At 44.0% G+C, this 25,007-nt stretch overlaps 1 protein-coding gene across 1 annotated transcript in view; it reads left to right on the top strand.

Moving 5' to 3' along the window:
* The window catches only part of ND-B16.6 (NADH dehydrogenase (ubiquinone) B16.6 subunit), a 35,832-nt gene extending 13,984 nt beyond the window's left edge, over positions 1-21,848 (top strand). Inside the window, exons 3-4 of the mRNA XM_050194861.3 lie at positions 3,649-3,720; positions 21,517-21,848. Coding sequence (XP_050050818.1) covers positions 3,649-3,720; positions 21,517-21,727 — 283 coding nt within the window. The 3' untranslated portion in view covers positions 21,728-21,848. The remainder of the gene's footprint in view (positions 1-3,648; positions 3,721-21,516) is intronic.
* The last annotated feature ends 3,159 nt before the right edge of the window (positions 21,849-25,007 follow it).

Genomic DNA, 25,007 nt, shown 5'->3' with positions numbered 1-25,007 from the left:
TTTCTTTCTTTTTGAGAGGGAGGGTTTAATTGTTCCTTATCGCCTATAAAGCTACCAGTCACCTACATTCGCATTATTTTAACGATTAACGGTCTTCACAATTTACTAATTTTTTGCAGATACAAGGCGATACACTTTTTTCGTGACAGATCTTGCTGGGTTACTCGCCAAAAAATGCTTACGTATTAATAGCCCAGCTTTTCACTTTCACTGCACTCACAGCTTAGTTTAGTCTAGGATTAAAAGCAGCATCAACTTAACTCATACATGACATGTGTCTGCACTGATGTTTGCTTACCTAACTCGCCCTCTGTCATTTTTTTTGTTTACTTTGGCAAGCTGTGGCATTGTTGTTACGCATATTTCTCAGAATTTACACATTTATAGCCAGGCATGGCTGTTGCTCATAAGAAAAGAGAGAAAGAGAAGATCAAAGGAACTACTGGGCATATCCTATTTTTGTAAGCATAGCATCACAGCCGCAACGGCCATAACTGGGCAGGAGATTCTATTTTCACAAGTTCCACAAGCTTGCTTAACCCATTCACTGCCGCCCACCGCGTGCGCGTGTAGGCCATCTGTACCGTGAATTTTTTTCACCGAAAACACATGCGCATGCCCCATGCTCAGGTTTCTGTACGTCATGAGCGCCTAAGCAAAATATTTTATGTACGCTTATCAAAATACATTCATTGACAGTTGAGAAATATTCACACTTCACTCTGTGAAGTTTTTTAAAGTCACAGGCGTTTCAGCTTGTGAAAGATCTTGAAGCACTCAGGCATGTGAAGAGCAGCACTACACTTTTCGCACTCCCAGCGTCTTTCACTTTTTTTTTCCTTTAGCCTTACACACCTGGCATTGCCTTGAGGCTGCTCATCACTGTCGCTGTCAGAGAGGATATCCAATATCTCACGCTCGGAGAGAGCACGCTGTCCACTAGACGCTGCAATTCCTTCTGCTGCCAGACACCATCACAAAAAAAAGAGAAAACTAGAACATAGAAAAGTGCGTTTGAATGACACAGCTCAGTACTGCCATCTATCGGTAATGTATCCAAGCATCTTCAGATAAGGGGATAAGTGCTGCTGTCTATCAACAGCTTCAGGAAATTCTAAAATCGGCAGCCCGGCAATTCGTCGGCTTCGGCAACATTGCCACTGCATGTACGCCCGTCAATTCCCTGGCTTTGGCAGCGAACGGGTTAAAATGGCTGAATTAACAGATTACCGTATTTATTTGATGCTAATGGACCCTTGATTGTAACGCGCACCTGTTTTCTGTGACCTAAAAAAAAGGAAAGTTTTTTACAGTACCACACACCTCATCCTTTCATATAGAAATACAACTTTCTCTCATTTGCAAAAACAAAGATTTACTCCCAATACACAAACATGGAATGAATAAAATAGTCGAAATTTTGCCTGAAAGGCAGAGCGTCAATTGCAATAACAAATTACAGTGAAATTTCGATATAACAAACTTCAGGCGACCACGGTAAATTTTTCGTTATTAACCATTCCGCCCATCAATCTATCAGTTCATAAGTTGTCACCATATGAGCCATCGACGAAAACATTGCTGTTGGCTCTCGGCACGTGTTGTTATTTTCCATAGATTCCTCTGCCATGCACCACCAAAGCACTGTGTAATAAGAGTGACGCGCACAAAACAGACGCTGACACCGAGAAAACTACCGACAAAAAGGTAGCTCCATGTCACCTCCATAGCGCAATGCTTCTTGCTTATTGTTTTCCACATTTTTTGTCACTGACACCACGACTGCCTCGCTCGAGGCAGACACCTGAACTATGTCAAAGTGCATACGCGCATAAGCAACGGCGTCTGGAAAGTGCAAAGTGCAACCGTGTGGCATCCCCGCGAATATGGAGGTTACATTTCACCATGCATGAAGCTAGTACAGCCGCAGAAAGAAGTGCGAAAGAAAGAGGCATGCGTAGAAAGAAGGGTGAAAGAAGGAACAGACGCGTCTCCGTTGCTAAGCAACACTTTTCTAGGTGGAGCATGTGCTCGCAAAACCTGATTTCGTCGCCTCCACTTGTCTGCATTCTTTTTTTCTTGGGAGCCGTCTCAGGTTTTCCGAACCCATGCGCCGCAGTGTCCATCCTCTGCACCTTGTCGTCTGCTAGCCTACTGTTTCGGCTGCCGTGAAGGATACGCGGAAATCTAAGAATTTTATGATTTCGGAATATAAGTTTGTAGTACTGAGGCGTGGTTAACGTCACAAGAGAACTGAATAATGATTGCTATTCTGAAAAGTTCTGTATTCTGAAGTTCGTAGTACTGAAATATTTTTACTTTGAAACTATAAGAAGTCAGCAGTGGATTTCTGAAAAGTTCATTAATTTGAAAAGTTCATTAATGTGGTCTTTGTAGGATTGAGGTTTCATTGCAGTAAACAGCTGTGCGAAGTAAGAATAGTAGTTTTATTGGCCGTATAAACTCGTAAACATTCACTTGCTAACTAAATTAGGAAGGATGGTGTCCGGCATGCACAAGCAAACATGAGCACGGCTTACTCGATGACCGTGCAAACTCGCTATCAAAACGCTGGAGTGAGGAAGTGCGGTTGCAGGAGCAAGCAAAGTGACCTTCGTGCTGCCTCTCGCTTCAGCATGAACTAAGCGACGAGAACACAGCACGATGCACCTAGACGCGTAGACTCTGTCCCCATCATAGATCACTTTCAATATAGGTCTCACGCGGCTGCGCTGTACGCAGCAACCACTGGAGTAGAACACCTCTCCTTCTGTTTGAGTCAGACCCACACGCAATATTCAGGAACACCAAACACCCGTCATGCGGCCCGATTTCCATCAATGTCCGCACATGTGATCACCTTCCTTTTAATTGTGGCATCATGATGAACTCGGGGTGTCTTCGCAGTGGGAACTTCTATGCTGATAGAACAAATGCAGAAAACGTGAAGACAGAAGGTGGACAAATCTAAGCACATGCTCTGCAGCACATGGAGGAAGCTACGGCAGCTAGGCTCGAAGCGCATACGAGGCGGCCATTTTGAAATGCCGATAGTAATACGGTAAATGCAGATTTAGGGTCCTACTCAATTCTAACACATATGCCATTTTCTTATTCTTCTTATCAGGAAAAAGATAGCGCATTAGGTTCGAGTAAATACGGTATTCTAAACGTGACCCGAATCCAGGATTCACTGTACATCAGACGCCACTTGCAGCTAACTGGTTTGGCGAGGGACCTTTTCTGGAGCATGAAGCCTTTGCCGAAATTATCTGAATGCCATGCTCCTTTCATTTTGTTTCTTTCTTTCTTTTCTTTCTTTGTCTGCGCACATTGAAACACATAGCAGTGGCATCAAAATGATGTTTCCTTACAACATTAAGGTTTACTCATCTTACACTTCTGGTTCACATGATGTAATCTGAACAGTACTTTGTTTGTGAATGATTTGTAAAATCATTTCACTATTTTGAATCTTTCAAATGCACCATTGTCAGCTTTCAACAGGACAGCAGCATGTACCTAATCAGTAGAACATACTTGCTGCTTGTCGTTGGCACATTTCTTTGAACTAAACAATATTTGTGTCTAATGATTTATAAGTGCACTCTACACATGATTTTGTTGAACTATGTATTTTTATTCCAGGTTGATCGAGATTGAAGCTGCTGATGGGCATAATGCACTACAGCCTCTTCTGCTTGCTGAGAGAGACAGGATGTAAGCATTCATTGTTCACAGCATATTCATCTTCACTTCTTTAGAACATGTGGGCCAGTGAGTTATTTCATTGTCAGGTTGTTTGTATGTGTATAAAAGGTTGCTTGGTGTTATAAACAAAGCCACATTGGGAAGTTTTGAAGCCCATTCTTTCTTGTGCCTCCCTTTCGCATCTCGACCTCAGAATCTATTCTTACTGAATCCATTATACTCAATTTCATAGATTGTATGGCTAGAGTTGTTCAAATATTCGCGTGTAAACTTGCCGACATGGAGTTGTAGAGTTGTACAAGTGTAGACATGGGCTAGTTGGTCAAGATCTGTAGTGAAAAAGTGCAGGAGGCACAGACAAGCAAGCGGTTCACACAAGCATTGACTGTAAACTGAAGTAATTATACCGCGTTTAGTGGGCGACTCTGTCTCTGCCGCGGCGGCATTTGATCAATCCCAGCCGCCTTGGACCACTCCAGAGAGCACCATGGGGGACTTGCATGCGGCCAGCAATCCGATTTGGAACTTTTTTGTAAAGATTCCACCAGGAACTGAAGCTTGATGTCTTAAATGCAAGGCAGTCCTGAAGACCCTGACAAGTATGACAACAACCCTAGCAACGCATTTAAAGAGACACCTATACTTGCACAAGGACTACCAAGAGAAGCGAGACGCACGAAAGGCCATCCAGGCTCAAGGGGGCAAGCAAGGCAAGTGGTCAACAGCCATCCATAGCTGACAGTTTCAAAAACAAAAATGAAAGCGTCAGCCCCAAAAGCCCAACAGATGACAAAAATGATAGCTCGCTTCGTAGCTCGTGGTATGCACCCCTACAACATTGTCGAAGAACCGGGTTTCCTCGACATGATAAAGTTCGCTATGCCGGATTATGCCGTGCTGTCTTAGGCAACGTTCTCGAGAGCCATTATTCCAGACCTCTACGCACCAAGCAGAGAGAAGGTGAAAAAGAAGCTCGGGGACATTTTTGCAAGCGGAGTGGAGTTGCTTTCAATCACAACTGATGGTTGGACATTGCGGGCAAATGACAGCTACATTTGTGTAACTTGTCATGTCATGGACAGTGACTTCGTGCAACACGTGCATGCATTGGCTTGCACAGAGACGACAGACTCTCACACTGCAGAAAGCCTGTGGCTATTTATCGCAGGTGTCATCGAGGAGTGGGAACTTCCAGCCCACGATACTGTGCCAATCTTCGTCGTTATAGATAATGGAAGGAACTTCTGCAGTAGTGCGGTCGTCCTGGAGTGGTGTGCAGTGTTTCGGACACACCCTTTGGTTGTGAATCAGTGACGCCAAAAGAGAAGGGTCAGGGTTTTCGCAGCTCTGTGCTAAGGCCAGAGCGATTGTGGCTAGATACAAACAGAGTGCCGAGGACCGAGGACGGCTTCAGGAAATTCAGAGAAACATGCAGCTGGACCCTCTCGAGGTTATACAAGACGTCCTGACGCGATGGAACAGTGAGCATGCCATGGTGGCCAGGCTCGTGAAGCTCCGTACGGTCATCACTGTAGAACTTTCAGAATGTGACGCAGTTCCAAACTTGAATGCAAGTGAGTGGAAGCTTATGAATGCAGCAGTGCAAATCTTGAAGCCACTTGACCATGCCACAACTGAACTGTCTGGGGACAGATGTCCCATGGTGTCACAAGTCATTCCCCTGTTGCAGTGTACCGAGGTGGTTCTAGCTGAACAAGTTTCCGAAGGTGGTGAGGCACCATTGCATGCCTCAAGCCTTTTGCGTAGCATCAAGACGAGGTTCCCTGATATCAAGATTTCACGCCTTCCTGCATTGGCAATGTTTGTCGATCCTAAATACAAAGATGTCTGTTATGCTGAATGACCCGCAAAGCAGTGGGCATTCACTCTACTCACAACGGCAGCAGAAGCGACTGTGCCAGTTGATCAACATGGTACAGCAACAAGTGAGAACAGCACCTGCTCTGCAGACCCATCAGGGGACTCTGTGTGGAGTGCTTTTACACACTTCAGTTTGCATGCACATCATCAGTCAAGCCGTACAATCTTGGATGAGGTTGCTGGGCACTTGAAGGCCTCCCTTCTTTCCCGGTCCGAAGACCCCCTTATGTGGTGGAAAAGCAAGGGCAGCCACCTTTACCCAACCCTGGTAGCAGCTGCCCGTAGGTATCTTTCGATACCAGCCACCCAGACAAGAAGTGAAAGGCTTTTTTCGATTGCAGGAGCCGTTGTAAGCTGCAGAAGAGAGCACCTCAAACTCCAGCATGTGGAACAGCTAGTGTTTTTGCACGAACGTTTGTAGATTTTCGTAAATAATCAAGTTTACTTTCCTTGAATAAATCCCAGACCTTAGCCCTCTGCCATTTTTTTTTTTACTTGCTACTATTCGAAGTATTCGCTTTGAAATGATTCGAGAAGAATTACTATTCGCTTCGAACCAAAAAAGCACTATTCGCACAAGCGTACTAAAATTACTTCGAGATGAAAGGTAATAAATATGTGGCACTAATGGGAAATGGTTAGGCGCTGCAGAAATTTTGACTTGGCCGTTTTTTGAGCTAATATGGTATTATTGTATGTACGGAGTGCAGAAATAGTCATTATTGCATTGTGTGATTGCTCTCGAACGTCTATCTGGTTGTCATTATTCAGTATGTGCCTTTGACTCACCTCATACAAATGCGCAAACGTACATGATGCAAACATACATTGATAGATCGCCCCTGGAAAATGCGTGAAGTACCATAAGAATTTCAACACACTCAAGGTTCTTCACATCAAACCCCTTCATGCATCCTTTGATGGAAAACGTCATTGAGGGGCTTTACTTCGCACAAGTGGTAGCGACTGTTACAACTGGGAACTTTGAGACCTGTCTGGCTTGTCCTGTCACATTTCTGTCATTTTGGCACTCTCCTGTACAATCGACTTCCGCTAATTCAACCCCAACGGGATTGATGAAATCAATCAAATTATGCAACAAGTCGAATTAAACAATACGCAGAAAAGTGGCCAGAACACACTGCTGATTCATTTAAAAGTGCTTGACCAATTCTAACGTGCACCTACAGTCTAACCCGGCTATATCGAACTTACAAAAAAAACGCCTATCAGTTTGATATGGAGCATAATTCAGTATAAGCCTGCTAAAGAATTGGATGTCATAAAAGCACATACCATTTATAAAATCACCTCACTGATGAAACAGCTTAGTTTCACATGAAATAGTCCTGTATTTTCTTCTGCTGGGGAGTTTTGCTGCCCGTGACGCACGCACTTCACATTGTCTAAGGAGTCGGAAGCAATTTCGGATGAACCACTTGTACACGGCCGTGCGTACGCATCGGGCGCCACGGGCACTGGGTCGCGAGTTTGTTCCCTTTAGCCCCATCTCCCCCTTATTCTTCAAGATTGTGCTGAGAGTGCTCCTCGGAATATTGCACGCTGCGGGGCATCAGACTTCTCACTGGGTTCAACCTGATTTATGATTTTGAGCTTCACTGCGAAAAGCGGATTCTGCCGCTTCATCACGGCAACACTGCGGGAGAAGGCCCGCAAGGCACAAACACAATGAATTCGAAAAGCAGCAAGACAACTCGCACTTGCGCCATCTTACATGACAAGGGCACAAGAGCCTCTGATTGGCTGTCTGAGCAAGCGCTGTGGGCGGGCCAGGTTCATTTTTTGCAGAGGGGGTGGCGATGGCTCGTTCGACGCAGCGCGGTCACGGTAGGGAGAGCGGTATGATAGAACTGCGCCGCCGGGTTTCCCTACACCATGAGGGGAAGCCAACTTGTGGGGGCACTTTTCCGACACTTGACGTTCGTTATATCGGGAGTCGCTGCTATTTTTGTTCAATGTAAGCGTAACTTTTGCTATATATACTTATTGTAACTATACCGTGTTCAGAAATTGTTCAATATAAAGAATAATTCGATGTAAATGGGTTCGGTATAGTCGGGTGCCACAGTACTTTCCATGTGTCCTGAGCAGAAAACTAGCATAAAAATGATGTTGAAGCTCCTAAACAAAATAGTAATCTAATATGCACCTGGTTTTTTTAGCAAGCAAAATGGGCAAGGGTCTGATATTTGTTGCAGAACGGGTGGCCATTTTTTAAAGTCAGATTTTCTACAATACAAACCTGCAATGCTGTAAAGCATGCAAACACTGTGAGGGCAATTTTGGTTTCGTGTCCAATTGCACCACGGTGGCAATTCTCAGCCCTATACTCTTTAACCCTTTCAGGGTTGATTTTTTTCACCATATGCGACCGCCCTGGGTCGATTTTATTTTATTGCAGATTCCAAATTCTTCGGAGGGACCTATTCCGAAAAAAATTTACCGTAAATTTTCTAGAGTGACTGTCAAGTGCGAAAAAAATATTTTGCATTGGTATATATGTACTCTTTATTCATGAATAACAACAATAAAGAAAGGAAATAAACTTATAAGAATTAAAAATTTGATGCATTGTTATAGTTCAAGGCTTAGAATATGTGCACACGAGAATATTTCGCAAGTCTCAAATGCTCCTGCTCTTACACTAATATTTACGTCCATAGTCTAATCGAACTGCATAGGTGAGCGCGCCCTAAACAACTGTGTGGTTGTGTGCCCGTCAAAAAAGCGAAATGTGCGACAAACTTCCGCCAATCTTCATGTTATCACCAACCAGAGGCAATTAAATATTGCGAGTCTCCCAAAAAGAAAGAAAAGAAAAGGAAATGCATACACGGCAGCATACTTCCTATGCTCACCACTGTGAGCACTAAACGAGCGAGAAACAGGTGGCTGCCCTTTGAGCGATTAGTAACGAGATAGCCATCAGTTTTGCAAGTGCAAGAAGCCGAGACTGCCCGCATGCGCACCAATGTGCGAGCAGTAGTATATAGACATGCCGGAGCAAACTAGCTCTAAAACAAACCATGCAGCAAAAACCAAGAGGGAGGTGTGAAAAAAAAATTTCCCTGTATTCCCACATAGTGGCAGCACATGCCAAGAAAGAAAAAAATTAGGAAATTGGTGTGCTTTTTAAACATACAGACAGTGCCGTTAATATACGGCATTGACTATTTTGGACTTGTTCACGGTGCCGTATATTTATGTCATTGACCCGGAAAGGTTTAATAAAGAAAGGCGCATGCTATAATCGGGTAAATACCACAATCAGGCATTTTAAGCTAGGGGTATTGCTTGAAAATATTCCTAGGGCATGCAGTTAATGGGCATTTTGAAGAGAAATGGCATGTGTTCAACACATTCATTGTCCCTTAAGCTCTGCCAAAACAGACACTGCCACTAGAGAGGTGTCGCGATTGGGGTCACCATAGGAGTCAGGCACATGCGTGTTTACTGATCAAGTTCTAATTATCCAGCGAAAGCCAATTTTAGGATTGAAATAACAAAAGTTTGGGCCCATCGAAATTCATGGCAGTCTAAACATTGAAATGATGTAAGTCGACTGTATTATGACAGTTCCTTGAATTGCACAAAAACCAATCTGTAGGAAAACAAACTCTGTGCAGGCTTTTTTTTCCCCCCACCAAGGCGGGGCAGTTTTCTCGAAGCATGAAGGCACAAATTGTACAGCGAATGTGCTGCGAACAGCACCCACCGCGACTGTCATCTCTGCGGTGGCACCCTCGCCTCCATTCTGTTGCAACATGGACAGCACACTTCCCAGTATTCTAGTAGACTATACAGAAACCAGTAAATTGTGTTCAAGAGCAAGACAAATGCGATTGGGGTTGTAGGCACTGGGAGCGGAAGCTGCTTCTCTCATGTAAAATTATTGCAGTTAGCTAGTATGAAAGTTTGGGAAACACATATTTTAATTTGATACTGAAGTCATCACACGGTGCTGGACCAGGTGTTATCAACATTATTTTGACATTTTGCAAAGCACTAAACCTAAGTATGATGGCATTGCTCTTGGAAAAGAAAAAAAAAACTAGAACACTACCTGCATTTCTCTAGGCTACGCTCGCTTGTAGCAGCTGCAGCAACAACAGGAACAAAGCGAGCCTGTGGATCAAGATGGCACAAAGTATCTACCCTTTATGTTCGGAAACCGAAAGTAGTTCGTAGAAACAAGCCTCAGAGGACACTATTTAAAATCTCCTGGCACTTCTCAGTATTTTTGCTAAGGTTTGAAGGGTTTAGGTGTTCATTTGATGTAAAACAATCATATTGATAAATCGTCATGTCAGTAGTCCTATAAGCCAGAAAGGCATGAGGGATAAAATGGCTGAGGGAAATGTGCAGTGTGGCATGGCAGCGAGCTGCCACTGAATAGTAATTGGGAGGGGAGCAGCCAAGGATCGTGACGGTCTCTATGTAGCTAGGTAGGAATGAAAGGGTAAAACATGCTGTTGCATGAAGACCTGAAAAATATGCAGAAGTTAACAAAAAAGAAATAAAAGGAGAAAGAAAAAAATGGTGTGGAAAGAGCTAGAAAGTTAGCCCCTTCAGTTGCCAGACAGCGTTTGTGTTGTCTTCTTGTTCAACCATGCCTTTCTGCATGCATATGAAAAAGCCTGCAGAAGTTGTAATGTGCAGTTTTATGTGATGCTTTCCATGCATTTTAGTAGTACTTGAAAAAGGAAATCAAAGTTGGCCCCAAGCTAAAGTCTCTCCTTAACCCCTTCATGCGACGCTATTATCCTGGATTCTGACTAAAGATGGCCAAATGTTTATTATTGCATAAATTTTTGCAAAAAATACTGCAGGCAATGTTTTAAGTGTTTATTTATTCAAAATCTCAACCATTCCTGCAACACTGAAGCTTAACAGCACTATACCATATACCGTGCAATACATCTGAAAAGTGCGTATGAAACTCGAAAGTTCACCTGTGTCCTCCACATCAAACATATTACCAGGAGATGCCAAAAACATGGAAGTGAGGTGGGCATGCAGGGGCTTCGTTTATGTTGCATTCACACCATTACCTTGCGACATTAAAATCGGCAGATGCGCCGATGTCATCATCATTCTCAATCTCGGAAGGCAAGCTGAATGCATCGATGTTGTCTCCTCTCAAAGAAGAGTACACATCCTCAGAATCGCTCGATTCTTCGCTCAAGGAACAGTACACTTCACCTTTGGAAAAACTCGATTCGTCACTTAAGTCGGCTTTTCTTTTTTTGCTAACAAGCCATCAAAGTTTGAGCAGCACCCTTTTTAAAGACCCCAGTTACCAACTTGTTTTACTTCCTACAAGAGAGGGAAAACACAGGGAAGGCAGGAGAGGGAAATTCAAGACGATGAGCAAAACGAGAACAAGGTGAAAGCAGGAGCCAACATTTCAACAAGTGGACTTGTCTTCTTCAAGGCGACATACAACCGAATATTCCTACATCAGAATAACCTCACACCTGCTTGTGCTGCTCCACAGAATATGTACCGCCATCTACCAGAAGCACATCAAGGCACTGATATGAAACCATTTCATCCAAGGCATTGCTAGAAAATTGATAGTCTCGCCATTTTTACCACAAATGCATGGACGAACCGAGCTTGTCCAAGGCACAGCAGCCGTTAATGTAAATATCTTCAACAGAACTTTGGCTAGCTGGGTGAAACTTATGGTGAAAGTTATTGCAGCCAAGCTTGTAGAACGAGGATCTGGATACTGCCAGGCTGATTTGGACAACTTTGGGACAGTGGCTTTTAGCAGTGGCAGATTTCGTTTCTTGGCTCTCTGGTTTGCAGTTTTCAATTATATTTGACAGGCCATGGATTTACACATTGGTTAATATTCATAGTGTATATGCTTGGCAGAAGTGGCATGGTGCCATGTCATTGTCATGTAGCACCTGTTTACCTAGGGTGGTCAAAATTAATCTAGAGTCCTACATAATGGCACCTCTCACGGCCCTTGTTCTGCTGTTTGAGTGTGCTCATAGTGGGGGAATACATGTGTTCCCACAATTGCCCAAAGTCTGAGAAACATACAAAGAAATACAGTCAAACCCGGTTGCAACAGCATTGCATTCGACACAAAAATACCTTCATTATGTGCTATATTTATAACAAGCATACAGCTGAGCCCTGCAATAACAAAATCGTCGGGGACAGCAATTTTTTTCGCTCTCGCAAAAATTTCGTTATTGCGAAAATGAGAGAAGGCAGACAAAAAAGGTGCTACATAACAGAGGACTCACGTTTTATTGAAAAAATACTTGAATCTTGGTCTGCTCTCCAAGGCCTCGGAGGAGTTTTAACATTCGATCCTCACAACTCAGAATATGTTGCATGACCATGTCATCATCGTGCATCGTGAGGAATGACCGCACGGTGTCGAGTGCGTCGAGCACATCTCACAGGCTCGCTTGCTTGGTCACGGTTTCGTCGCCATCATCGCTGTCGTCAGTGCCCCGCATGCTGTTGACTATGGCGTCATCCGTTAGTTCCTCATGGATGACCAAGTCATCATCGACAGACAGGAAGTTGTTTAGACCCATGCCTTGCTCAGTGTGGAAAGTTCGCCTGCGTCAGCAGACACACTTCTACCATCTTCTGCTGGTCGCTCAGAGTCTGACGATGTAGCCGATGCCTGCTGGTTATTAAAGCCCGCGTGTTCGAAGCAGTTTTTGATCACGCTCGCTTTTGTTGTCATCCTTGCTGCAGCAACCATCTCTAGGGCCGTGAAAAAGTCCACCTCCGTCGTGCATTTGTACTCGATGTTCAGCAGCATCCTCTGCATAAACCTTTGATGGTAGGCACACTTCAAGCTTCTGTTGGCCCCTTGGTCAAGAGGACCGAGGTGCAGTTCGCTGGGAAAAATACCAGATGGACGTCCGTAGAAGTGGCATTAACATAATGGGCAGCGCAGTGGTCCACGAAAAGGCACACGGTCCTGCCTGATCTTCGCATGCTGACGTTGAAGGCTTCCAGCCAGGTGGCGAAGCTAGCGCATGTCATCCACAATTTTTGGTTGGCCGTGTATTCAACGGGCAGCCTGCCATGCGCCTTAAAACATCGTGGCTTTTTGCTCCTGCCAATGATGAGGAGCGGACGCTTATCGGAGCCGCCCATGTTTGTGCAGAGAATTGTTATCCACTTCTTACTCTGCTTACCACCCTGTCATTTTTGGCCCTTCAAATCTAGCGTCCGCGACGGAAGCATCTCCTAAAACAATCCCGCATCATCTGTGTTGTGTACGTCACAGGGTTCACACTCTTCCGTGATGGCTTCTCGAGCGTCTCGCATCCACTTTACTGCGTCTTCCTTGTTAACGCTTGTGCATTCTCCAGAAATCACTGTGGCGGCGATGTTGTATCATGCTTTAAGACGGCTCAGGCAGCCAGCGCACGCTTTAAAGTCACCGTGCTCCAGAAGGCATACAAAGTCGGCGAATGCTTTCTGCTGCAACAATCTGCCAGGCAGTGGTATGCTGTTTGCACACTTTTCCAGGAACCACTTGTACACAGCCTGGTCCACGTCTTCAAAAACCGGAGCGGCCACAGTCATGTGCTCCCCACTTGCTCCATTCTCCAGCGCCACCAAGATGCTGTCTTTGGATTTTAAAATGGTCGACAGGGAGCTGCATGGTATCCCGATCTTGACAGCGATATCCATCTTCTTTTTTCTGGTTGCTTCCACAATGATTTCAGATTTCTCTAAGAGCGTAAGAAACTTGCGTTTCTTAACTGGAGGAGGCATTTTGCAAGACTTACTGCCGCACACAATGGTCAAGCACGATGAGGACAACGAGAGGTACGAAACAAGTCACCTGGCCGCTTCTGTCAGAGTCGCAGCAGGATGCCGCATCGTATGGCATCGTATGGTTGCCAGCAAGAACGAGTTATGCGCTACAACTAGCCTCTAAGCAAGCAACAGGTGGCAGCAAACAAGTTTCTAAAGTGATTAAAAAACACGTTTTAGCACATTTTTGATTAGGATTTCACTTTTGATGTTATGTTAAGTAAACTCACGACCCGCTACGGCAGAAATTTTCGTTGTCGGAGGGCTGCTGGTAGAAGATGTGTCGTTGTTGAGGGATATGAAATACATGTACTCCTATGTACCTCCACTGGGAACTCCGAAATATTTCGTTGTTGCAAGAATTTCATTGTTGAGGGCTTTCATTATCGCAAGGTTTGAATGTATATTCAATACATGCTGATATCAGCGAGAAACATTTCAGACTTACTTAAGTGTATGTGTCAAATTATATCAACATTCAACCACTATATATCCACCAACATTATCCCGTTAACATGTGCTGTTATCCACCCATACCAGACATGGGCACGGTCACATTCATGAATTTCAGTACTCCAGAAATGGACAGAAGCACAATGCAAATATGTAAAAGAACATTTATCTCCCGAAACAACTGTAACCCAAAACAAATGAACAGCAAATGAAACTCGCACGATGTAAACGCTAGACACGCATGAGATATCCACAAAGCTAGTCATACACAAGGGCGAATCAGAAAGTCATTGCCAATATTTTTTTATAGCCAAATTGCAGCTGTAAATGCAAAGTCAACATATCCATTCTCAGCAGACCTTTCTTGGACCGGTTTGGCCCTATCTGTTGGTAGCTCCGCCGCACGGCGCTTCTGTCAGTTAAAGATGGCGGTTGTGCATGTTCAGAGTGTACAAGCAATGAAGTGTGATTCATTTGCTATGGAGCAAGGGACGAACGCCCATCAAAATCTACAGGGAAATGCAACCCATGTATGGGGAAGGGTGTTTCGCTTTCAGAAGTGTGAGGTGGTGGTGTTGTGAGTTTGCAAAAGCCCGCGAAGACTCGCTTGACAATGAGTGTTTGGGAAGACTGGATTCTACCACAGAGGCATCTCAAATTTAGTGCTGCGATGGGACAAAGTTCTGAACCGGTGTGGGGACTATGTGGAAAAATAGCGTAAGCTACGTAGACTAGTACATATATTTGTAATTACCTGTATGTACTTCATTCTGGCTAATAAAAAATAGGGGCAAAGACTTTCTGATTCGCCCTCGTACATAAGAAAAACAAACTAGATATTAGCTGTATATTGTTGCTACTTTGACTGGCCAAGTGACACGTCCATAAGAATAGAATGTTCTGACCAGTGGTGAATGTCAGGCTGACGTGGCGTAAGACATCGGCCTGCGTAGTGCCAATGCAGCGTAAGCTTCGATATCCGTTGCGGGCAATGGGGTTGTTCTCTTTCGAGACCCGTGTGGCACATGACGTGGTCTGGGCCAGTCAGGTGTTGTGAGCATACAATTGCCTCCATGGCACTTGGCAGCGGCCGGTTATGGTAGCATGGGGCTGGACCAAGGCCATGAAGCACTGCCACGGTGATGTCATCGGAACTCGGCAGCTGGAGCTGTCACTGACCAACTCTCAGACATCCCATCGCTGGTCCATGGTCCTCGAAGCTGTCGCTTCCCCTCTCCAGAGCACAGCTAGAGATGCATCTGCCCTGCTCCTCATACATGTCAGCAATGCCAGCTCCTCCCCCTTTGTTCCCTTTTCCTTCATTTTTTTTCTCACATGCTTCTCTCATCACGAGTCCATCTCCATTTCACTGACAGGTATCATCGTCTTCGTCACATATTCGCACATCCTCTGTCAATGACTCGTGACATGGGCCCCCATTTGAAGAGTTTTTTGCACAAGAAACTGCTCATTGCACACCTCAGACTTCTTGCACCAAGTTTACAAGGAATCATGACAACACCACTTCACGTCCTCTGTCCATATATTACCTCACGGCACCCAACGACTAATCTCCTAAATGTACTTTAACACAGCTCTCTCCACAGAAAAACGCAATAGACACTGCTTGTTATCTGCAGAATCAACTACCATTAGGACGTTAAGTCGCTCTACTCAAAAAGTCTACACTCTTTTTTTCTCCAGCTTTTGATATTTCCATGATTTTCTACTTTCTATCTACTTTCCTCTCTCTCCTATGCCTCCGCATTTCCTATACAGCTCTGAATGGCTCTGATCTACTAACTCCGGCTTCATTTTCTTTCTCATTGACCACCACACCTTCTCAAGCACACGTGTTTCATTACGTAATCTTACTTTCGACCTTCTGTGGATCTTCTTCCTCTTTTACCTTTCCTGGACGTATTTCTTCTATTGATTATTTCTCTTTCGCATGTTTCTTTTCTCTTTCGCTGTGTTCTCTACTCACTCAATCTCTCTGTCTGCTGTCATTGCTTACTTCATGCACACTTCTTTCTCACCACTCGTGAAACTTCTGCACTTGTGTTCGTCTGTGCCAGAAAAACGTCTTCCGTGCTGGTCACTAGCTTGTATTCACAGGGATTCTTCTGTATCCATAGCTCACATGTGCCAGGCTTCCCTTCAGTTGCGCTATGAGTGCTGCGAATCATGTTGACTGCTTCTGGCATCTTAGCCCTACCCTGTTCCTTTGATGCAAAGCAGGCAATAATTCTCGCTTTGTCTGTATCCGTTCTTCTAGATACTTTTTTCGCCTTTCATGAGCTTTGCGAAGTGCCTCGCATTCAGCTACTTTAGCATCATGAATGCGTTTCCTTTCCTCATCTATTAGTCGGAGGCCTTGCTCCATAGTCAGCTTGATTTCGCGAATCGTGGCTCTAATCTTATCCCAGTTCGTCTATAGACCACTAAAGATTGGGACATGGCTGGAAGTAAATCCTGGCAGGCTCACCAATTGTCACAAATTTTAGTGCTCCAGAAATGTACAGGAACACAATGCAAATACGTTAAATTTATCCCATGAAACAATTGTAACCCAAAACAACTGAACAGTAAATGAAACTCACATGGCATAAACCGTATACACTTACAAGACATCCATAATACTAGCTATATACATAAGAAAGAAAAAACTAGATATTAGCTGTATATTGTTCCTGCTTTGACTTGCCAAGTGAGATGTTGTCCATACAAACCAAATGTTCTCACTGTCAGAGTAGTGGTGAATGTCGGCCCAGCATGGCGTAAGATGTCGACCTGCGTAGTTCTAACATGGCGTAGGCCCAACATGGCGTAGGCGACAACATTCGTTGTGAATGAGGGAGTTGTCCTCTTCAGAGACCTGCATGGTACAGGACGCGGTCTGGTTCAGTCAGCCGTTGTGCCGCTGACATGTCCAAGCGAGTGCCTCCGTGGCACTGGGCAGCGGCTGGTCCCGGCAGCATGGGGCTGGATTGGGGCCGTGGAGCAATTCCACGGCAACGTCGTTGGGGCTCAGGAGCTGGAGCTGTCGCCGGCTAGCTCTCAGACATCCCCTCGCCAGTCCCTGGTCCTCAAAGCTGCCGCTTCCCATCTCCAGAACACAGCTGGAGATGCGTCTGCCTTGCTCCTCATCAACGTCAGCAATGCCAGCTCCTCCACCTTCATCCCCTTTTGCTTCATTTTTTCTTGCACGCTTCTCGCATCATGTGTCTATCTCCATTTCACCGACCGTGTCAGCATCGTCTTCACCTATTCGAACGTGCTTTGCCAGTGACTCACGACAGTCAGGTCACGGTGGCTCGCCATTGAACAAAAATGCACAGTTACATAATAATTTGTCAGGTATTTTTTAATGCGAAGAAACATGTTACAAACCCCTGTTTTCATCGCATAAAACTGATTACGCACACGAAGGAGCAGTAGTCATGAACGGTTCACATGTGCTGGTGTTTCTTCTGCAGCCTCTCTACGTTCATCTGACCTTGGAGGGGTACTAACCCGAAACTGTCTGCCTCCTGTTCTCCCGTTCTTGTTATGTTTGGAGAAATCTGAGAGCTTTAGAAAGAAGATGACGCAGGGGATATAGTAAAGACTTGGCGGGAGATTCTCTTCTACCCTGGCGCAGTAGGGTTCTGTGAACTTTGCGTGGGTTCACTATTTCTGAAACTTCTCATTTGAGAGAACACTCAAGTGAATTACAGCTTTGGGTGCATGTTGTAGTCGGCATTCTGTGCAGGTTACCTATGCACTGCTCTGCCAGGGTCGAAAGGCTTAATTTATTCATGAAATGCAGAAAGGAGACAGCTGGCAAACTCAATTGGCACTTGTGTGAACTGCTTCCAGTAAAATGTCTATAACAAGCACATTGTTTGTTGATGCATACACACTTATTGTTGACCACGCCACATATGAGTGCAGTTGTGTTTTATTGCATCTTTTGTGAAAGAGAGCATGCATACTTATGCCATATTTATGTATGTAATGGATCAAAACATGCAAGAAAAGTTGACAGTCACTTTAGAATACGCTAAAGAGAATGAAGGCGAAAGCCTGTGCACTCACAAGACATTTATTAAATTACTTGTCATTCTCATTCAAATGCATTGTTACTTTCTATTCCTTGTTTTCTCTCACTAAAGGTTCTGGGTTCAAGTGCCTTAATTAACACCAAAGGTCGTGGTTTCGACCATCAATGGTAGCATCATAAATTTTGGGGCCATTGAATTTTGGTCCCACCAAAGGTCGAGGTTTCAACTCCGACCAAATGTCATGGGTTCAGGTGCCTTAATTAACTTTGCCTTAATTAACACCAAATGTCGTTGGTTCAAGTGCCACCAAAGATTGTGGGTTCGTATGGCCTAATTAACTATATCTTAATTAACTGTGCCTTGATTAACCTAGCATTTATTCATACCAAAGGTCGTGGACTCGACTTCCATCAATTTTGGTGCCATAACGCTGGACTGTTAATTTTTTCGATAATTCTTGACATCGGATTTTTGGACCCATAAGCCGCTTGAGGCTCTTGCCTTAATTAATAAACAAGCTGCTTTAGCAGTTTTCTCAAGAAGCATTGTGATTAACATCTTCATGCGAAAAACGAGCTGAGCTCATTACTGCATGGTTTACTGTGGTGTACTGCAGTCTGGACTGTAGATAGCACCATAAATCCACACATGGAAGGTGAATGAAACCATACAAATACAGTCGCCAACCAATAACTCGGTCTTTGCGGGGATCGCGAAACAGTCTAAACTATAGAATGTCCGAAAATACAAATTCAGCGAGCAAACACTTACTTATTTATTTGTTACAGCACCTGAGACCAAAAAAAAACTGTTCAATGCATTGTTGAATGGTATTCCGCTTGCATAGAACCAAGTCTGCTTGAATTGGGGGCAAGTGTCATGTCCTCACTGAAGCACAATGAAAGCACCATGAGGGCTTGCGCAAATTCCCCATTCAGTGGCCCCGCAGTACACAGTACACTCTCCTCAGAGTCAGAGCTGTCTCCCAAGGGTGCAACTACTTGATTAACAATTTCCTTGTCATTAATTTCGGCACAGGACACTGTGGCACTGTCCACATCAGCGAAGTTTCCAAAGATCACTGTGGCCGGAATCGGCATGTCACTGCTTCGTAGATCTTCAATCAGCTCACCTCCGCTCATGTCCGGCATAGTGGCCGGCAGCAAGGTGCAGGGTCCTGCATTCCAGCATCCAACTCAACACTGGCAACAAATCTTGCGTGGTGGAAACAGTGGTGGACTGTGCCTGCCGTCAGGGCCTTCCGGGCATCGGCAAGAATGTGAACAGCTAACAAATCCACACTGTAATTTTTGCCACTGTCAGAGCACAGCACCATGCAATATAGCAGGTGTGAGCGGTACAACACTTTCAGCTGCTTGATGATGCCCTGATCCATGGGCTGGAAGTTGTTCGGGGTCTTTGATGGCACAAATTCAATTTCAGTTGCCTTCAAATTATTGATTAGGCCATGCGCACCACAGTTTTCAACGAAGAGCAGCACCTTGTGCTTTTGTGCCTCAAACATTGTCAATAACCAAAAGCGTTAGCTCTTCAGTTCCGGACATGCTTGCGCCTAAAAGAATGTTAACCCTTTCCTTGCTATGCTTCCCACTATGGCAAGGATTTCCAGAAACGGCAAGCGTCTTCTCTGGCAGAAGCTTGTAAAACAGTCCGGTCTCATCACAGTTAAAGATGTCTGAGCGGCTTAACAAGGCCTGCAGCTTGTCGGTGCGGTAATTCCCGACCAACCTGTTCTCCACAGCACCGCTTTTGCCGCACATTTTCTTGGAGATGAGGTCATATTGCTTTTTAATGTTGCACAGCCAGCCGTCACAGAACTTGAAGCATATGATTCCCATCTGTTGCGCTAGGGTCTCGGTTGTTTGCTTCAGCAGGTCACCAGATATGGGAATGCGCTGCGCAACCACGGTGCCTAGATAGGTATTCACAGCCTCTTTCAAGTTGGGGGTATGTAGCTTGAAGGAGATTTTTCTTCTGGACCGCAGGACATTTCTCAGTTGCTCCAAGAATCTTAGCTTTGTAGTCTGTTCCCGGGCTACCTCAACATGTGACCAGCCGTGCTGTACAAGCTATAAGACAGCATCTTTCTGCACCATTGTCATCGTCTTGTACTTGCAGCGCTTCATCACCAGGGCCAGCTGCAAAGGTCGAGTCGGTGCCATGCTCCGTTTTTTGTAGACACGCGCAATATTACCTACTGTCGAAGTTGCATAAAAAAACATAAAAAGCAGCAACGGAACCAGGAAATAATGGTGATGGCGATGCGAATGACGTGCTAGCCTCAGAGATTTGAGCATACTTGAGGATCTCTGAGACTAAAGCTTCTCACAACAGTTTGGTGGCTGCGCTGGCGTTAGTTGGCAACAGCCACAATAACAAAAGGTTTGGCGCGTACGGAGTCCTAAAAATTGAATCGTGAGCCCTAGATGGTCCGAAATTTCAGTCGTTGTTATGTATGGCGTCTATTATGGGGAGAACAGCGGTACCACAGAAAAGTACAAATTACCAAGCATGTCCGAATTTTCGGTCGGTGACTGTAGCAGTAAAATTGCGCAAGGGTAGGGTGTACGAGCACACATTCGTATCCACCTATGAAGAAATAATTAGTGAGCTGGGGTCCTTCCGTGGCCTGTATATGTGAGACTTGATCCCTAACGTCAGCCACCCATGTGCATTCAGTAGACTTTCAAGAAAAATACTTGGGTATGCTTGGGTATGCTATTCTTGGGCATGCTAGCTTTCTAAGTTGATATTACCTAGCCATGCTGCAACTCTAATTCAGTGTAATAACTGCTGGCATATCCTGTCATTATTGGTACTTGATATGTCATAAAGGGCATGAGAAGTACAAAAAAGCTTTTCTCAGCCTTAAGGGAGTGTGCACTTAAAGGGACCTTACAGAAAAATATAAGTCAAGCTGTATTATTACCCTTATCTTATGTATCTTATGTATTACCCTTCTCTAATACCAAAAAAGTCGCTTCGGTAGTGAGAAGAGGCTTGGTAAGCGAGAAAATATCTAAAAACAAAAGACTGGTAGCACAGCTGCCCTAAGCTTCTTGCACAAGCTTACGATAACATCATGGGATGCTGACAATCACTGCTCCGGTCTAGTTAAACTTTTATTTATAAAGGTGGACTACATTGTACTCTAAAAGAGCCACTGATTGTGTCAGTGGCTCTTGTGTCAGCTAGTGTCAAGAACTTTTACTCACGAAGAACAGCCCAAACACGAAAATATATTGAAATTTGTTGCAGATTTCAATTGCAGGTTTTGGCACAAAATTTAGACACTGGTACTTTGACCTTAATTTTCTTATCTAATAATTACACCTTACCACAATATTAACCAAAATTGAATTTTGAGAGTCTAAACTGGTATAATGTTTCTCTTTAGTGGTCCCTGAAATGAGCATAAAGCCTGCAGTAAACAATCTGTCATAATATTTTCCGAGGCTAACAAATGAAGTACACAGTTGTCTTCGGTGTTGCTTTTGAATTTAGCTTTTGAGCAACTTGAATTTGCAATTTTCTGTGATGGAAAGAGAGTGTAATTTAGTTATTTCTTTGGCAGGTTCCTGAAGCAGCTGAAGAAGAACCGCGAGGAGGAGCGGGAGCTGATGAAGAATGTCCCTGGCTGGGTAGTGGGCACCTACTTTGGAGAGCCCATATATAAGACAATCAGTCCTGACACTCACATTGACCCCGTCGCTGACGAGTTCTTTGCGCACGCTGACCCTAAGGTCTCTTACGACATCTGGCACTACTGGGACACCAACTACTGATCTGCAGTGGTTTTTCCACTGTTTGCTAGAGGCACTGCCTATTTCGTTAGTTGTTTTGTAATAGGCATCCCACTTTAGTACTTTCATTAAAGAACGCAGGAGCCTGTCTTTTTTATTATTATTTTTTCGTGTCCTGTATGCAAGTGACCATCCTAAAGTGTATCACAAGTTTCTATGTCTCGGTTAAACCACTGGTGACAGCCATTCATTGTACATGCAGTCTTTTTTGCATATCATTTATCAAGACATCAGTAAATTCCAATAATTACACCACAACACTCATTCATCCAACTGTCAATGATGTCTGTTACTAAAATAGTGAAGACACAAAAAAAGACAATAGAAACAAGAGCTAGAAGCAGAGAAAATAGAAGCATCTAATAAATGCAATGAAGTGGCTTCCATTTCTTTTGAGCTTTTGTGTGTCTGGCACCTGCTTTTCATTCACATCACCTACATTATTGAATCGAATGAGGATCTGGTATGCGTAGGTAAATTTTGTTTACGAATTTCATTAACCAATGGATTGCAGAGGATAGCTTCTGTCCAAAGCTTCATTTCATAAACTTGACCTCAGTGGATCTATTTACAGTTGCAACATGTTGCACATCTTACATTCAAAGTTCAAGAAATGTGTGCCTTACTGTTCCATTCTTTCTGAGCCTTTAGGATTTCTAGTGGTTAGTGTTACAGGTTTGTTCAGCCGTCGATGTGTCCACCCGCAATGTGTTGAACCAATGTTGTCATTGTGTGGTCATGGCAGAAGGTGACAATAGGGAGAGCAGTACCAGGGCCCTACCCAAGAGGGAATCCTGGGTTTACTGCGCATTAGCCGTCTTATCATCATCAGGGTTTCATCACCGTAATCATTGGGATGGCTATTGCTATTTAGGGTGGCACTTCAGGTTTTTCTTTTGTTTTTCGCCCTAAACTACGACAGCAGCTAAAGAGCAAAACTGAATCATTTGATAATAGTATGCGTCTTGGCCATAAAGGTTCATTGTTAGTGGAGAAACCAGAAGCCATATGTTCCTTTTTTGAATTTCGTGCCAGCATGTCACTACTGGTATATCCCTTTAACGTCATAACTTATTTCTTTTACTTGAGTCATTTATCAAACGAAATGGGAAATGTTCTCAAAATTTCTTGGGTTAAGTTCAGTTCCTTCAAAATACAATCTAATCATTCTTTACTAGTAACTGTTAATTATGCATGAGTAATGCTGTTAGAATCAATGACGTCACCGAGAGCTTGTGTGGCAAGAAACGAAAGAGATACTGAAGAGAATAAGTTGAGCTGCATGAATAAATTGCATTGCTGCAAAAATATATAAAAAATGATGTTACCTTTAGAGAGGGGAATTAGTAAGCCAGAAAATATGCTACTTAAGACTGGTGGCAATGCTGCCACGAAGATCCTGCATAATGTCGCCATGACGTCATGGGTTTTGACATTTTTGATGGCGGTTGCTCAGGCCTACTTAATTTGCCCTCGATAAAGATGGACAACATTTTATGATCTAAACTCTGAAAACAGTTTACACACTTTGTTGTGTATCTTCATCCCAGAACAACATTGGTCATCCATCTTGCATGCCTTTTTTTTATAATGTTGCGTGCTGGGTATTTCTAGGCAGTGCTGCCAAACCTAGAGAAATTATTCTAGATGCAGGGATTTTAGGCCTTGTTTGAAAAAAAAGAAACATTTCCAAATCTTGGGGAAAATTGGTGCTATGACGTGCAGGAAAGAAAAACTCAGACGCGAGAAACCACTACTGCAATGCCGCGATGACTGATGAGTGCAACTTCTGATGTAATGGCGTGTATTTATTCCAATCAGTGCAAATTACCTTTCCATTAGAATGTGAAGTATGACTTGTGGTTGTACTGCAGCGCAGTGAACGCTTCTCGCCAAGTAAATGACAAGGGCTGGATGTCCTGGGCTCTCTAATGGAGCACAGCTATGCTGTTAATTTGTGCGCCACATGAATGATATATTTATTTGTAACAGGCAAAACAAATGCATACTGCTATTCGAAACAAAGCAGCACATGCAAATCTCGGCATAGCCGTAACATGCATACCTAGCGCTGAGCATGACAACGCGGTCAAGGCGCTGGATAGCCAACTATTCACGCACATTTCATCGGAACCATCCTTAGCCAAAGCAACTTTGTACCGAGTCGCATTGTAGAGTCCCAGTGGTCGTGTGTATGGGTGAGCTATGGCATGGAGGTGTTGATTGAAGCCTCCATGCAAATAACCATCTCATGCCTTTAAAGGGACACTAAAGTAAAAAATGATTTCTTCTGCATCAGTAAATTACCGTTCTACAACACCAACACCACCACTTTTACAACGATAAGACGTTTGGTAAGCCAGAAAAAGTGCAAGAGTGAAATACGGGTGGCGACGCCTACTTTAGTTCCCGCACCTGGGGGCTGTGGCGTCTTGGATTTTGATGGCATCTTCTAGGGCCTACTAATTATATATAGCGGTACATATTGACTACATTGTGTTCTAAAAGAACCAAATATCAAACATGGCAAGTTTCGAAAACCTTTATTTAGCCAACGCGGCCCAAATGCGAAAACATACTTTGGAATCCCTGACGTCACGATGACGTACCGGCGCCGGGGTTTCGGCGCGAAATTCGAATACTGATACTTGGACCTTCATTTTCTGATCTAATATTCAAACTATTTTTTTTTATATGACTGCCTGCAGGGTTCTCAAACAACGCTTCATCAGTCTAAACTAATTTATTGTTTCGCTTTAGTGTCCCTTTAAATGTTTTAATACCGAGAGTGTTTCTCCATTTATATATCTGCTGCCACAACAGGGCCTGAAATGCAGTTCGAGTATTCCATTAGATCGAATTATAAGTGTTGGAATTGTCGAGACTTCTGTGTACATTCTGGTGAAAACAAGAAAGCGGAAGATAGTAGAGTCACTGTATATGCCCCTACACATAAACTCCAGAGGACAGCAGTTTTTTGTGCTCTCTGAAGACAGATCTATGGCAAATGTAAGATGCTATAAAAAGTACACTGGAGGAGTTGACTAAAAGGAAGGGCTGGTGTAAAAATTACGATCACTTACTTCATTGATGTGCTCCAGATTTGGAGTGTTCTGGAACAAATAACTTGCTCCAAATTTCAGATTTTCAGCTCTAAAAAATGTCATTTCCCCCGTTAACCTGCTCCAATGAGAAATATTTTGCTCCAAGCGCGAGGCCTAGTTAACCGCGCGGGAGAAGGGGAGGCTGCCCCCACCGGTAG

This window comes from Dermacentor andersoni, chromosome 3, assembly GCF_023375885.2.
Source record: "Dermacentor andersoni chromosome 3, qqDerAnde1_hic_scaffold, whole genome shotgun sequence".
NCBI lineage: Eukaryota > Metazoa > Arthropoda > Arachnida > Ixodida > Ixodidae > Dermacentor > Dermacentor andersoni.
The sequence above is the reverse complement of the archived record's forward strand: the minus strand, read 5'-3'. Positions and strand labels throughout refer to the sequence as shown.